Genomic DNA, 14934 nt, shown 5'->3' on the forward strand with positions numbered 1-14934 from the left:
TGAGCCTGGCCAGTACCTGTAGGGGAGACTGCTGGGAAAACACTGAGGCTGCTGCTGGGAGAGGTGTGAGTGGGGCCAGCAGGGGGCGCTCTCACCCTGCGCTCTGTGTGGGTCCTGATGCCCCAGTATAGTGACGGGGACACTGGGCTGTAAACAGGCGCTGTCCTGTGGATGAGACGTCAAACCGAGGTCCTGACTCTCTGTGGTCACTAACAATCCCAGGGTGTCTCTCGAGAAGAGTAGGGGTGTTACCCCGGTGTCCTGGCCAAATTACCCCCCTGGTCTTTACCCATCATGGCCTCCTTATCACCCCCCTCTCTGAACTGGCTCCATCCCTCTGCCCTCCTCACCACTGAGAGCTGGTGTGTGGGGAGAGGACTGGGGCGTCATCCAGGTGGGGGCTGCACACTGGTGGTGGTAGTGGGATCCCCGTGACCTGTAAAGAGATGCACAATGGTGGCGGATGTGGGATCCCCATGACCTGTAAACAGCTCTGAGTGGAGTGTCCAGGAAAGAGCTATAGAAGTGTAGAAGAGGGGTAGGAGGAAGGGCCGGGTCTGCTGTTGCCCCCCCCCCACCCCCACCGCCATCGCCCCTCCTGGCAGGGGAGGAAGAGGGGGCGGCGGCCGAGGCGATGAAGACCGGGGAGGTGCTGCTCCTGGTCGGCGTCTCTCAGTACCTCAGCAGCAGCAGCAGCAGCAGCAGCTCCGTCCTGTAACCCCCCCCGCCCCCCTTCTGGATGGAGTCCGACCGTGACGGGAGAGGCCCATACCGGCCAGCCGGACCCGAACCCGAGCTCGGACCCGGACCGCTGCCGCCCAGAGAGGGGAGTCCGGGACTCGTGGGCGGAGACGCCCGTGGCGCCTTATCGCTCTGTTTGTTTATTGATTGATTTCCTGCGTGGCTTATTTATCTAGCTATCTTATTGACGGAGAGACTCGTGCGTCTTATTGATGGAGAGTATTTCAGTGAGAGCGGAGGTGGTGCTACTCTTCCTTCACCGTGAGGAACTGGAATGGTTCTCCATAATCGATCGGTCGATGACAGCGAGTGACATGATCGTGGGGTGGGGGTGTTTCACTCCCTTCTCCCACCCCCACAAAAACACCACCACCCACGCTCCCCGGCGAGAGACGGAGCCCTGGACTTCCGGTTCCTGTTGCTCTCTTGTGTGGGAATGGCAGGCGAGCCCCAGGCGTGGACGTGTTTCTGCGTCGCTCAAGCAGACTCCCACGGACACGCCTGTGAGGTCGCGGGTCGTCTTCATTTTTAACCTTCTTGCGTTCATCGTTAGTGGGGGGGGGCGGTTTCTCCTCTGAAACTGACTGAGGTCTTTGTTTGTGTTTCCTAAGTCTTTATTTCAACAGCAGAGATGCCCCCAGAAAAACGCTTAAAAAGAATTTATTCATTAAATCTAAATAAATAATATCTTCATTATGAATAAAAACGGTGTGGTTTGTGTTTGTTCTGGGGAGGGATTGATGCTGCAGAAGAGCCGACTGAGAGTCTGCGTTGGAGGAGCCGGTGGAAGAGAGGAGATTGTCCTCAAACTGTACTCGTCCCGAGACCGTCACGGGCTCTGGGGGGGCAGCTCAGACAAGGGGGGTGGGGGGAGGTCGGGGTCAATCTGCGCTCAGGCATCTGCGGTTAAGAGGGGGTCTGTACACAGAGAGGGGTGGGAGGGGGGAACAAGCCGATGAAATCCTCAGGTCAGTTATCTGCTGTCTGCTCTCCTGCTCTCTCTGGCCTGCTGTTTACCCGATCTGTCTCTCTCCTGAAGCAGTTCACCTCGGGCCTCTGACTTCTGGTGCTTTGTCTCCCCCTGGCGGGGACAGCGCAGTACTGCAGCGCCTCATTGACTTCATTGATCCAGACAGGTGTGGACCCCAGTGTCCCGACTGCTGGTCAGTACAGATCAGGACACTGTGTGTGAGAGTAGGGGTGTGGACCCCAGTGTCCCGACTGCTGGTCAGTACAGATCAGGACACTGTGTGTGAGAGTAGGGGTGTGACCCCAGTGTCCCGACTGCTGGTCAGTACAGATCAGGACACTGTGTGTGAGAGTAGGGGTGTGACCCCAGTGTCCCGACTGCTGGTCAGTACAGATCAGGACACTGTGTGTGAGAGTAGGGTTGTGGACCCCAGTGTCCCGACTGCTGGTCAGTACAGATCAGGACACTGTGTGTGAGAGTAGGGGTGTGGACCCCAGTGTCCCGACTGCTGGTCAGTACAGATCAGGACACTGTGTGTGAGAGTAGGGGTGTGGACCCCAGTGTCCCGACTGCTGATCAGTACAGATCAGGACACTGTGTGTGAGAGTAGGGGTGTGGACCCCAGTGTCCCGACTGCTGGTCAGTACAGATCAGGACACTGTGTGTGAGAGTAGGGGTGTGGACCCCAGTGTCCCGACTGCTGGTCAGTACAGATCAGGACACTGTGTGTGAGAGTAGGGGTGTGGACCCCAGTGTCCCGACTGCTGGTCAGTACAGATCAGGACACTGTGTGTGAGAGTAGGGGTGTGACCCCAGTGTCCCTACTGCTGGTCAGTACAGATCTCAGGACACTGTGTGTGAGAGTAGGGGTGTGACCCCAGTGTCCCGACTGCTGATCAGTACAGATCAGGACACTGTGTGTGAGAGTAGGGGTGTGACCCCAGTGTCCCGACTGCTGGTCAGGGGTGCTGCTTAGTCGGGGTTCGGTCTGTACTCCCCAAATTCCCTCTCCTCAGTTGTTTGCAGGTGGGATGAAGTGGGGTCCCTGACTGTAAAGTGCTTTGGAGATCCTTTTAGATCAACTTTCCAGAACCCCAAACAAGAGAGTTTCCTTATGAAAAATAATTTTTAAAGTATTTTTAAATTCCTAAGTGATGAGATATACCAGAAATGTTCATATCAGGCGGCGCCCAAGACTTCATTCTGCTCTGGTGAGTTAATCATTAACTGAACCCACTAAATATTTTATCAAGGGCCACTGAGAGGACAAAGTCCTGCCCTTCAGATCACCAGGAAGAGACGGAGAGAGAGAGATGGCAGAGTTTAGGAGCTTAGTGCTCAGCCCTGGTGAGTTTTCTCTTGTTCTACCTGTCAGAGTGTCGGTAAGGGAGACACTGAGGGTCTCTTCTCTGTCACAGAGCACAGCAGCAGCTGGAGAAGTGTCTTCCTGTCTGCTGAGAGTGTGTTCTGTCTGTCAGACACACGGGGTCTGAACAAGGAGAGAGACCGGAACTGTTTTACTTTCACTTTCTCTTGTTAGCGATCAGAGATCGGTAGTGTAAACTCAAGCTGTTTGGGATTCACTAAATATTTTAATAAGGTGTTTATTTAAGGTAGAATGATTGATGTTAAACCTGACTGTGTGCTGATGGTATTGGATTCACACTGTTAGTATTCATGATGCTCAGATATGATCGTTTCCTGTTTGTTGCTCAGAGGCCATGTTTATTGTACAGTTGATGATACCAGAGAGGAATCAGTACAGATGAACAACAGAGGAATTTATTTGGCCCATAATTAGTAGTGATTCCAGGGTCTCATGCAGCTGTTTCTCCTGTCCTGACTGGGCAGCTTGTTCCCTCCCTCAACCCCTCTCTGTGTACAGTAGAGTCCCATGTCCTGACTGGAGGAGCTCATCCAGCTGTGTCTGGAGAGAAGCCAGGGTATCATCTTCAACAACAGGGCTGGGCAGCTTGTTCCCCTCTCCCACCCCCCTCTGTGTACAGTAGAGCCTCCCACTCCTGATTTTAAGTCTTAGTGTTTCTTTGAGCCTCAGTTTTAATTCTGAGGAACTTTGAGGTGTCAATATCTAACTGGTCTTTAATGATGACTGACTGTCACTGAGGATGTTGAATATTTTCTTTGTACGTGGTTCCCTATCATCACCCTGTCAGTGTGGGACACTCAGCTTCAGACTAAAGAGACTCAGTTCCTCCAGCTTGTCAGCTTCACTGTTTTTAAACTAACATCATGCTAGTTCTCTTCAGTGTGGATCACAGTAGATAGTTTCTAAGCGGTTTGAAACTATATAACACAGAGATTTCCCAGCCAGGTGGCTGAGTCCCAAACATGTCTTTATGAAATGTGACATTTTAGACTCACTACTGAAGAATCAGGATGGACTGAATGATTTTACAGTTTTTTACATTTATTTTAAAATAAGGTGGTATAAAGGTTCATTCTGAACACAGGAGTCCCATATGTGTCTGAACTGCCATTGGACACTCAGAGTGTTAGGGGGACTCTACAGGGCCCTCCAGAAGTATTGGCACCCTTGGTAAAGATGAGCAAGGAAGACATTGGAAAAAATGTCTGTGTTGTTTATCAGATGAGAGAAATCTAACCTTTCAGTGAGGTTAAATTATTCTAAGAAAAAAAATCCTGATGAAAAATAAACATGTACTATTGAGAGAACAGTTAAAATAAAAAAATATTTCATATAAATTGTAAGAATACAGAATAAGAATGTTTTAAGAATACAGTCTGATTAACAGAACATTTTTTAATATATATATAATATAATCTCAATCTGTGTTTTTCCTCTCTCACAGGGCAGTGACAATAGGAAAGATATAGAAAAGTTTTTATCGTGAATTTTAAATGGGATAAGTGGTGAAGATATCTGTGATGAGAACTTTATCATGTTAATAATCTGTGATCTTTCTCTCTGACAGGGAGGAGACGGGCTGATTCCCATGAGGCACCACAGCGTCTCTCAGAGATCAGGATCGTGCTGTTGGGGGAGAGACGGTCTGGGAGGAGCTCAGCAGGAAACACCATCCTGGGCAGAGAGGAGTTTGAGACTAAGGGAGAACCTCAGGAGTGTGTGAAGAGACAGGGTGAAGTAGCTGGGAGGCAGATCACTGTGGTCGACACTCCAGGCTGGGGTTCCTCTTTTATAAGAAGGGCACATCCACAGAGTGTCAGACAGGAGGTTGTGCGCAGTGTGTCTCTGTGTCCCCCAGGACCCCACGCTCTCCTCCTGGTGATTAATGTGAACTCATACACAGACTGGATATCAGTAAAGAAACATCTGGAGCTTCTCAGTGAGAGAGTGTGGAGACACACAATAGTGCTGTTCACCTGCGGGGACACACTAACACACACAACCATTGAGCAACACATTGAGGGAGGAGGGAAGGATCTCCAGTGGCTGCTGGAGAAGTGTGGGAACAGGTATCATGTTCTCAACAACAAGGATAGGGGCGGCACTCAGGTCACAGAGCTGCTGGAGAAGATAGAGGACATGGTGGCAGGAAACTATGGGCTGTACTTCACTACTGACATTGACCAAGTATATACTGAGCTGGAGACATACAATAGAGAGATAGAGAAGCTGAGACAGAGGTTGGAGGAGAGACAGAGAGAGACAGAGGAGCTGAGACAGAGGTTGAAGGAGAGACAGAGAGAGACAGAGGAGCTGAGACAGAGGGAGGAGGAGAGACAGAGAGAGACAGAGGAGCTGAGACAGAGGGAGGAGGAGAGAAAGAGAGAGACAGAGGAGCTGAGACAGAGGTTGGAGGAGGAGAGACAGAGAGAGGCCGAGGAGCTCAGACAGAGGTTGGAGGAGGAGTGGAGCAGGAGAGAAGAGGAGCTGAAGGAGAAGATGAGAAAGACACTGGAGGAAGAGGAGCTGGAGAAAGAGACAGAGGAGCCCAGACTGCCTGTCAAGAGGAGGAACAGTATAGACCTCATCCCTCCCGAGAGTGAGTGTGATTGATGCTGTATTACTGAGTCACTGATCTTACTGCTCATCAGACTGAGAGGTTCAACCATCTTGTGTCCTGTTAGGAATTAAAATCATACTGTGCTCCGCTCTGTACTGCGTTACTAACACAGTGGCACACAGATCTGTGTCTGTTTAAATCCTCTGTGCTGTAATTGAACTGTTTTCTCTCAGGGAGATTAGATTTAATCCATCACACAGCAGCTCAGTCTCTGTAATCTGTTCCTCAAGACTGTCGGACCAACACTCAATCAATCAAGGTTTATTGATCGATGCACGAACAGTACAGCACACAGCGGTGTTGTCAGCATTGAAATCTGCAAGCTCGTTAAAGGCTCGTTAAGAGGGATAGAAGACTTGGAGGACAGGAATTTATAGGGGTTAACATTGGGATACAACAGATTACACAACTGCAATTCACAGATTGTGTGGAACCAACACAAGGATAGGAGGTATTTAGGTGTCCTGACAGTAGTGGGGTACAGGGTAGGAGGTATTTAGGTATTGAGGTGTCCTGACAGTAGTAGGGTACAGGGTAGGAGGTATTTAGTGCTCTTCGTAGGTGTCCTGAGAGTGCCAGTGCCCCCTGTCAGTTCAAGGAGGTAACTGCAGGTGTCTGCTGTGGTTGGCTGTTCAGCAGTCTTACTGCCTGGGGGAAGAAGCTGTTCTGACACCTGGTGGTCTTGGTCTGATACTTCAGTACCGTTTTCCAGATGGTAGTAGAGAGAGCAAGTTGTGTTTAGGGTGACTGGGGTCCCTGAGGATGGACCTGGCCTTCTTGAGGCATCTAACACAGTAGATATCCCCTGTGTTCAGTAGCGCAGCCGGTAGTGTTCTGAGCCAGTGTCACCACCCTCTGGAGGACCCTGAGCTCGTGGGCGGAGCAGTAACCACACCAGGCAGTGGTGCAGCCGGTTAGGATGCTCTCAGTGGTGCAGCTGTAGAAGCTGGTCAGGATGTGTGAAGGCAGGCTGAACTTCTTCAGTCTGGGGAGAAAGAACAGGCGCTGTCTTGTCTACGGGGTTGGTGTGGTGGGTCCAGGTCAGGTCGCCTGTGATGTTGACACCTAGGAATTTGACAATCTGGACCACTGCGGACCAGCTGATGTGAATGGGTGCCTGGTCTGTTCCTGTGGTCCACCATCAGCTCCTTAGTTCTGCTGGTGTTCAGAGAGAGGCTGCTGTCCTGACACCATGATGTCAGCGTTTCTACCTCCTCCCTGTAGGCGGACTCATCACCGTTCGTGATCAAGCTGATTATCGTTGTATCGTCCGCAAACGTGATGATGGAGTTTGTCTTGTTCCTGGAGACGCAGTCGTGGGTGAACAGGGAACAGAGGAGAGGCCTGAGTTTGCAGCGCTGGGGAACGCCGATGTTCTGGGTCAGGGTGGAGGATGTACTTGTGCCGACTCTGGGCATGATGCCCAAGAAAAATTCCCAGAAGTTCATTCTGTAAGTTTCTTTCATAATGGCCAGCAGCCATATCACCCTGCAACTCCCAGCTGGCAGCCCCACTGGAGCCCAGCAGGTGTGAGCCTGGCCAGTACCTGGAGGGGAGACTCCTGGGAAAACACTGAGGCTGCTGCTGGGAGAGGTGTGAGTGGGGCCAGCAGGGGGCGCTCTCACCCTGGGGTCTGTGTGGGTCCTGATGCCCCAGTATAGTGACGGGGGCACTGGACTGTAAACAGGCGCCGTCCTGCGGATGAGACGTCAAACCGAGGTCCTGACTCTCTGTGGTCATCAACAATCCCAGGGTGTCTCTCGAGAAGAGTAGGGGTGTTACCCCAGTGTCCTGGCCAAATTACCCCCTGGTCTTTACCCATCATGGCCTCCTAATAACCCCCCTCTCTGAATTGGCTTCATCCCTCTGCTCTCCTCCCCACTGAGAGCTGGTGTGTGTGAGAGGACTGGAGCATCACCCAGGTGGGGCTGCACACTGGTGGCGGTAGTGGGATCCCCATGACCTGTAAAGCACTTTGAGTGGAATGTCCAGAAAAGCGCTATAGAAGTGTAAGCAATTATTATTATTATTATTATTATTATTATTATAATTATAATAATGTCTTTTAAGTTATGTTTGTCAAGGAATGACTTGAGCAAATTGTACTCCTCTTACCTGTGGAGAGGTTGGTCTCTCATGCGTAACCTCCCTGATGCTCCTGTCTCTCCTCCTGTTGCAGTGACTGAAGTCGAACCCGGACTCCAGCCCCGCCCCTCTGAGCTGAGACTGGTGCCGCTGGGAGCCGGACTGGGGGCAGCAATAGGGGCCCTAGCAGGAGCCCTGAGGGGCCCAACAGGAGCAGCAGCAGGAACAGTGATAGGAGCTGCAGTAGGAGCTCAGATAGGAGCTTTACTGGGAGGAGAACCCAGAGCAGCACAGACTCAGACACAAGAGCGCACACAGCCCGCAGACACACAAGAGCACACACAGCCCGCAGACACACGAGAGCGCACACAGCCCGCAGACACACAAGAGCGCACACAGCCCGCAGACACACAAGAGCGCACACAGCCCGCAGACACACAAGGGCACACACAGCCCGCAGACACACAAGAGCACACACAGTAGTCACAACGTAGTCTCACACACAACCTGAAGGCACTCAAGAATACATAACCCTCAGACACATAGAGAACACACACAGCCCACAGACACAATGAGCAGACACACACAGCCCACAGACACACACAGCCAGCAGATACAATGAACAACACACACAGCCCACAGACAGGAGAGAGAAACAGACAGGAGATCGAGGAGCTGAGAGAGAGCTGAAGACACTGAGACAGGAGCAGGAGAGGGAGAGGAGGAGCTCAGGCAGTGTTATCGGAGTGACAGAGAGACACAGAGACACTGCCGCAGGTCAGTCACTGATCCACACAGTCTTTCCCAGCGGGAGAGGAAGACTGGATACTTCCTGGACACAGAGTGAGGACTCTCCACTGAAACACTGATCTCTTCCTCGTAAGAGATCTGACTCACTGAAAAACAGCCCTTAGTGCCCCATGTGAAGAACACTAATTTTAAATTAATGTTCTATTTTTATCATGTTTGTATTTTGGTATTCTTTGTGTATATATATTGTAACGCAACGGGGGCTCAGGCGGGCGCCCTTGCCGCATCTGGTCGGCCCCATCCCGACTGGAGGCTCGAACCCGGGACTTCCGCGTCTCTCTGCAGCGACCTAGCCCCGTGAGCTAAAGAGAGATCTCTCCACAGCCCAGTAGCTGTGGTCCTGCTATCACAAGGAAGGGCGGTGACGTCACCCTCTCTGGTACGCCGGCTCTTACACACACTGCTTGTCGGCCGTAAGCGTTACACTATAAATGTCATGAATACTTTTGGATATAATTCTGACATTGTATATGTGTGTGTAACAGAATATATGTATGTAGCGGCACCAAGCCAGAGAGCGCGGATTGGACAGCAACAGGCTGAAACTGTTTCTTTGTGCCCGCAGGAGATCTGAATCCCCAGAGATTGGATGAGTATTCAACTTCAATGCATTACAGCTCGAGAATTCAATTGTTATCCCAACCAGTTGATATCAATTTAATTCCTAAGAGTTATGTACTTGTTTTGAGTATCTAATGTAGAAGTTGTAACCAAGTTCACTTTACAAAACGGTCTTAATGAATGATATACTGAACGTATGTCCTCTTGATATGTGTAACACTTCGTAACTGACTGAATATATACCTTTTGTGTTCTGATAACCCTCTCGATAAGATCTGTTAGGTTTACATGCATATTCTATGTATTAATAAATGTATCCTCGTGTGTTAGTACCTGTGTGTGTGCGTTGTTTGAGTTATGTCGCATGGTTGGATTCTAAAGCCATCAAAAGAATCAACTTTGTGATTTACTGCTACAATTAATAATTGTCTCAGTAAATGCCCAAACCCTACAGAACTGGTGCCTTCAGAGAGCCACTATGATTACATATTTGGCGTCCCTGAACCGGTTTTCCCTACATTATTTGGCGTCCCTGGGCCGGCTTAATCTACATTATTTGGCGTCCCTGGGCCGGCTTAATCTACATGTGTAACACTTTGTAACTGATTGAATATATATCTTTTGTATTCTGATAACCCTCTCGATAAGATCTGTTAGGTTTATATGCATATTCTATGTATTAATAAATGTATCCTCGTGTATTAGTACCTGTGTGTGTGCGTTGTTTGAGTTATATCGCATGGTTGGATTCTAAGGCCATCAAAAGAATCATTTTGTGATTTACTGCTACAATTAATAAATGTCCCAGTAAATGCCCAAACCCTACAGACCTGGTGCCTTCAGAGAGCCCACTACATGTATATAATTGTAACAGTGGAACAGTGAGTTTGTATCCAGCTGTGGGTCTGGCGGTGTCACACCCGGTATAAGAGCACAGTGTCGCTGACCGGGACTCCGCGGTGGGAAAGGGGCCGGTTGTGGCCGAGATGGCGAGCAGCTGTTTCCGGCGGGCGCCAGGCAGGGTGGGCCAGGACAGGCGTGAGGCGGCCGGGCTGTGTCTGCGATCCCAGCGGGGGCGTGTGCCTCCTACTCACAGCGTGTCTGGTGTGGGTGTTCGAGGGGCTGCTCATGAGGGGTCTTGAGGAAGAGACAGAGGCGCTTCAGCGCGACGGTCAGCCACACTGCGCGCATCAGGCCGGCCGCTCGCTCGGACACACGGACCTTTCTGGAAGAGAAGCGCGTTTTCACCTCCTTCAGCCGGAGTGCAGCTGCAGAAACACACCGCTCGCTTGTGCAGAAGGACGTTGAAGCGCCGCTGGAAAACCGACGTGATGATGAAAGACGTCGTTTCATTACGGCGCCCAGACCCGCTGCCGGCTCGTCCGGCACCTGGGACTTTATATCTCGCAATGGCGACTTACAATCTCGGAATCACGACTTTATTTCTGGTCATTGGGACTTTATATCTCGCAACGGCGACTTACAATCTCAGAATCACGACTTTATTTCTGGTCATTGGGACTTTATATCCCGCAACAGCGATTTACAATCTCAGAATTGCGACTTTATTTCTGGTCATTAGGACTTTATATCTCGCAACTGCGACTTACAATCTCAGAATTACGACTTTATTTTTGGAGCTCCTCTCGGGGCGGTTTTATTCCCAGCTGAGGAGCTGCTCCTGTCCTGGAAATCCCGGGAAGGACTGGGAATCCCCTCCTGTGGGCTGGGAGGCTCTTCCCGGGTGTTTCCGCAGACGAGGGGAGTCCTGGTGTCCTGGGAAAAGGCCCCCTGTGCTGCGGGCGTCTCCGAGAGAAACGGGCTGTTTGTGTGGGAAGATGCTCTTTCCTCAGGAGGGGAAGAGCCGAGCGGGAAGGAAAGTTCTGGAAGTGCGTCTCCTCTCCGGCTGCTCCAGTCCCAGTGACGGCGACACCGGGACAGGACAGGAGGGACGAGCGGGTCCTCTTTCCCACACGGGGTGTTAGTAGGGTTTGTTAGGACACGGGACAGAGAGAGAGAAAAGGACACCAGTGGGAGAGAGTCCTGAAGCTCTCAGGTCTGGTCTTGATCCGGGTTGGTCCCAGTCCCAGTTTACACTGGTTTACAATGTGGGACTTCTGCCCTGACACGACCCCACAGGTGTGTCTCCACAGGAGACGGGAGTCCTGTAACGTGTAACCCTACAATATTTGATCTCCTGACTGTCTGTTATTCTCCCCAGTATAATCCTCTCAGTCTGGTATGAAATACCAGCTCCTGTCAGTCAGCTCTGTTACAACAGGCAGGATCCCTTTAGTCCTGCAGGGCTTGATTTCGATTTTTATTCAACTACTGCTCTCATAATCACCTTTGTTTTCCAACAGCGTTTCTGTATCATTCTAAAGACGCGAACAATAGGTTTCTACTGCTGTACTTCAGCTGGAAGGAGGTAAAAACACACGTTCCTGTTTCTCTTCAATACCTGGTCCTCTAGGCTGGTCCTCTGTCACATCAGCTAAAAAGTCACTTTTTAGGTTGGTGGTGATATAGATAATAATAGACTCACAAAAAAATCATAAAGATACTTCAATTTGTCAGTCGAACTGGATCATCCTCTTCCTTCTCTTTAAACAAATAATTAAAAAGTATCAGATGCCAATTCACAACATTTCACCTTAAATGTTTATTTCACTATTTTTATATCAACAGTATCCCAGTTAATTCTTTAGCCTTGGAAAGAGGTTCAGACACAGTGACCCTCTCCCTGATCCTGCTGGTGGATCTCAAGAGATCCAGGGATCCAGTCTCTGTCTGGGATCTTTGCCCATCAGTCAAACACACAAAATGACAAGTAATAAAAATAATAAAAAACTTTAATTTATAGAGCACCTTTTAAGGTGGCTTCCCAAAGCGCTTTACAGAATGACAACAACAATAAAACAAAATTATACACAAGATAAAACACAATTACAGTGCACAGAGGAGACTTTGGAAGGTGGTACTAAGAAGAGCAGAGGGGTGAAGAATGGAACCAGTTCAGTAAAGGCTTTTCTGAAGAAGAGGGTTTGAGTCTGGATCTGAAGGAGTTTAGAGAAGGTGACTCTCTGATATCCTTGGGGAGAGAGTTCCAGAGCTTGGGGGCAGAACAGGAGAAGGCCCTGTCACCCAAAGAGTGTAGAGGGGCTTGGGGGACAGTAAGGAGAGGAGAATTAGCAGAGCGAAGGTTGTGAGGTGGGGAGTAGGGCGATAATAGTTCAGACAGGTACTGAGGTGCCAAGCCATGCAGAGCCTTACAGGTGAGCGTGAGGATTTTAAAGTCCACACAGAATTTAACTGGATGCCAGTGTAGGGACTCCAGGATAGGAGTGATGTGATCACTTGCACTAGACCTGGTCAGGATTCTGGCTGCTGAGGTTTGGACAGACTGTAGTTTGTTCAGAGTAGATTTTGATACCCCTGCAAGTAGAGCATTACAGTAGTCAATTCGAGAGAATACAAATGTTGATCAGCTTTTCAGCCACAGTTAGTGATAGCATAGGGGGTAGTCTAGCGATATTTCTAAGGTGAAAAAAACATGTTTTGACGATATGCTGCACATGTGGGTCGAATGTTAAGCCAGAATCAAATATAACACCAAGTTTTTTTGATTAGACTAATAATTTAGACTTTAATAAAGAACTGGGGTGCTGTTTAAGGCAGTCAATACAGAGAGAACAGGAAAGAAAGCACACCCCAAAATTACAGGGTTGCTGTCTGGAGAAAAGTCCTGTCTGCGGGCTGTGTGTGCTCTCGTGTGTCTGAGGGCTGTGTGTGCTCTTGTGTGTCAGTGGGGGCTGTGTGCACTCTCGTGTGTCTGCGGGCTGTGTGCGCTCTTGTTTCAGTCATCTTCTGTGACCTTCTTCTCGATGTGCTGCTTGCGGTCCTCAATCACTCTCCTGTATCTCCTGTGTGTCTCTGATGCCACACAGTGAGTCTGTCTATCACTGTTTTTTGTCTCTCTACTGTCTCTCTGTATCTCTCTACTGTCTCTCTCAGCTCCTCGATCTCCCTCCTGCAGCTCCTGTGCTCCTGTCCTGCTGGAGTGAACTGTGATGTCGACACACTGACCTGCTGGAGAGTCTCTCTGTGTCTCTCTGCCTCCTCTCTGGCCTTTTCCTCATAGTGCTGCCTGAGCCCCTCCATCTCCCTTCTGTGTGTCTCCTCTCTCTCTCTCCTCTCCCTCTCCTGCTCCTCTCTCACCTCCCCCATCTCTCTCTGCAGCCTCTCTCTCTCCCCTCTCTCTCTCCTCAGCTCCTCCTCCAGCTCTCTCCTCCTCCCCTCATCCCTCTCCTCCCTCAGCCTCTCCTCCAGCTCTGCTATCTTCTCCTCCAGTTCTCTGATCTTCTCCTCTCGTGTCTGGATCTCCTCCTCCGTCCTGCGGAGGTGGTTCTGCAGCTCCTTCTGGTGCTTCTCCCTCAGTCTCTCCTCCTCCCTCTGTTTGCTCTCCTCTCTGTCCCTCAGGATCTGCAGTTGCCTCTGTCTGATCTGGGACTCGGCCTCCTGGTATGTCTCAGTGCTGTAGTAGCTGCCCTTGTTTCCTGCTACCAGCTCCTCTATCTTCTCCAGCAGCTCTGTGACCTGAGTGCTGCCCCTGTCCTTGTTGTTGAGGGCGTGATACCTGTTCCCACACTTCTCCAGGAGCCACTGGAGCTCCCTGCTGCCTGTGTGCACAGACTCCTCCAGTGTCCTGTTGGCCAGGTCATCAGCGTGGGTGAGCAGGACCATGGTGTGTCCCAGGGCCCTCTCCCCAAATATCTCCAGGACTGTCTCCAGTGTCCTCCTCTCCTCCCCTGAGGATCGGCCCAGCGGGGTCACCAGGAGGAAGGCGTGGGGTCCCGGGGCAGACAGGTTAACACAGAGCCCCACATCCCGTCTCCTGTCCCCCTCAGACAGTCCGGCGTGGAGCCAGTCTGGAGTGTCCACCACAGTCACCCGTCTCCCGGACACTTGTCCTGTCCTCTTCCGGCTCTCCTGAGTGACCGCGGAGCTGCTGGCTTCAGAGGGAAACTCCTCTGAGCCCAGGATGGTGTTTCCTGCTGCGCTCTTCCCAGCACCAGTCCTGCCCAGCAGCACCAGTCTCAGCTCAGAGGGGTGGGGCTGGAGTCTGGGTTCGACTTCACTCACTGCAACAGGAGGAGAGACAGGAGCATCAGGGAGGTGACACGAGAGGAGACCAACCTCTCCACATACAAGAAGGGTTCAGTTTGCTCAAGAGACAAAACTTAAAAGTCATTATGAAGGAATCTTACAGAATGAACATCTGGGAATTAACCTTGAGTATCAACTAACTACATAGTTTTACCTGATGTTCATGATTTTTCCTTGTGTCCGATCTATTTTTTCAAAGTGACTCAAGTTTCATCTGAAAAGTCTGTGTTTATATACTGGCCTCAAGCAACAACAGTCATGCTGTAGTACTGTACTGTTACAGGGGCAGAGTGTAGAAGGACATTAATTGAAGAAGGAGAGATAATCTCTTCACTCCAGTGAAGAACAGCACTCTAGGAGAGTGTGCAGTCCAGTGCAATCATCCTGCTGGTATTTCACTCTGTTCAGTAATTCTCCATCTCACCCTGTTTGACACAGATTCTACAACAGGCTGCTGCTGTTCAGTCACAGACTCGTTGATCTGTAGACAAGCTGTGACGAGTCCTTCAGACTGATGTACAGAAACAGCTCTTGTCTGGGGTTCTAATGATCTGCTGATGGGCTCTTTCACCCACTCCTGTCCTGCTGGACTTC

The 14934-nt window shown here is 50.4% G+C and overlaps 4 protein-coding genes across 5 annotated transcripts in view; 3 read left to right on the forward strand and 1 right to left on the reverse strand.

Moving 5' to 3' along the window:
• The window catches only part of LOC148671851 (NACHT, LRR and PYD domains-containing protein 1-like), a 260967-nt gene that overhangs the window by 149002 nt on the left and 97031 nt on the right, over positions 1–14934 (forward strand). The window contains exon 1 of one of the 2 annotated variants that reach the window (XM_088632762.1): positions 2979–3058. The exons of the other annotated variant lie outside the window; for it this stretch is intronic. Coding sequence (XP_088488888.1) covers positions 3025–3058 — 34 coding nt within the window. The 5' untranslated portion in view covers positions 2979–3024. Of the gene's footprint in view, positions 1–2978; positions 3059–14934 lie in introns of those variants that run through there. 2 annotated transcript variants of the gene reach the window in all.
• LOC148671858 (uncharacterized) overlaps positions 1–14934 on the forward strand; it is a 239517-nt gene that overhangs the window by 39359 nt on the left and 185224 nt on the right. The window contains exon 3 of the mRNA XM_088632735.1: positions 4666–5697. Coding sequence (XP_088488861.1) covers positions 4666–5697 — 1032 coding nt within the window. The remainder of the gene's footprint in view (positions 1–4665; positions 5698–14934) is intronic.
• Positions 1–14934, forward strand: part of LOC148671859 (GTPase IMAP family member 8-like) — a 372703-nt gene that overhangs the window by 27031 nt on the left and 330738 nt on the right. The gene's annotated exons all lie outside the window — the stretch shown is intronic.
• Positions 12009–14934, reverse strand: part of LOC148671861 (uncharacterized) — a 153326-nt gene continuing 150400 nt past the window's right edge. Inside the window, exon 3 of the mRNA XM_088632842.1 lies at positions 12009–14315. Coding sequence (XP_088488968.1) covers positions 13081–14315 — 1235 coding nt within the window. The 3' untranslated portion in view covers positions 12009–13080. The remainder of the gene's footprint in view (positions 14316–14934) is intronic.

Source organism: Lepisosteus platostomus, chromosome 5 (assembly GCF_059453375.1).
Source record: "Lepisosteus platostomus isolate fLepPlt1 chromosome 5, fLepPlt1.hap1, whole genome shotgun sequence".
In the NCBI taxonomy this organism is placed as follows: domain Eukaryota; kingdom Metazoa; phylum Chordata; class Actinopteri; order Semionotiformes; family Lepisosteidae; genus Lepisosteus; species Lepisosteus platostomus.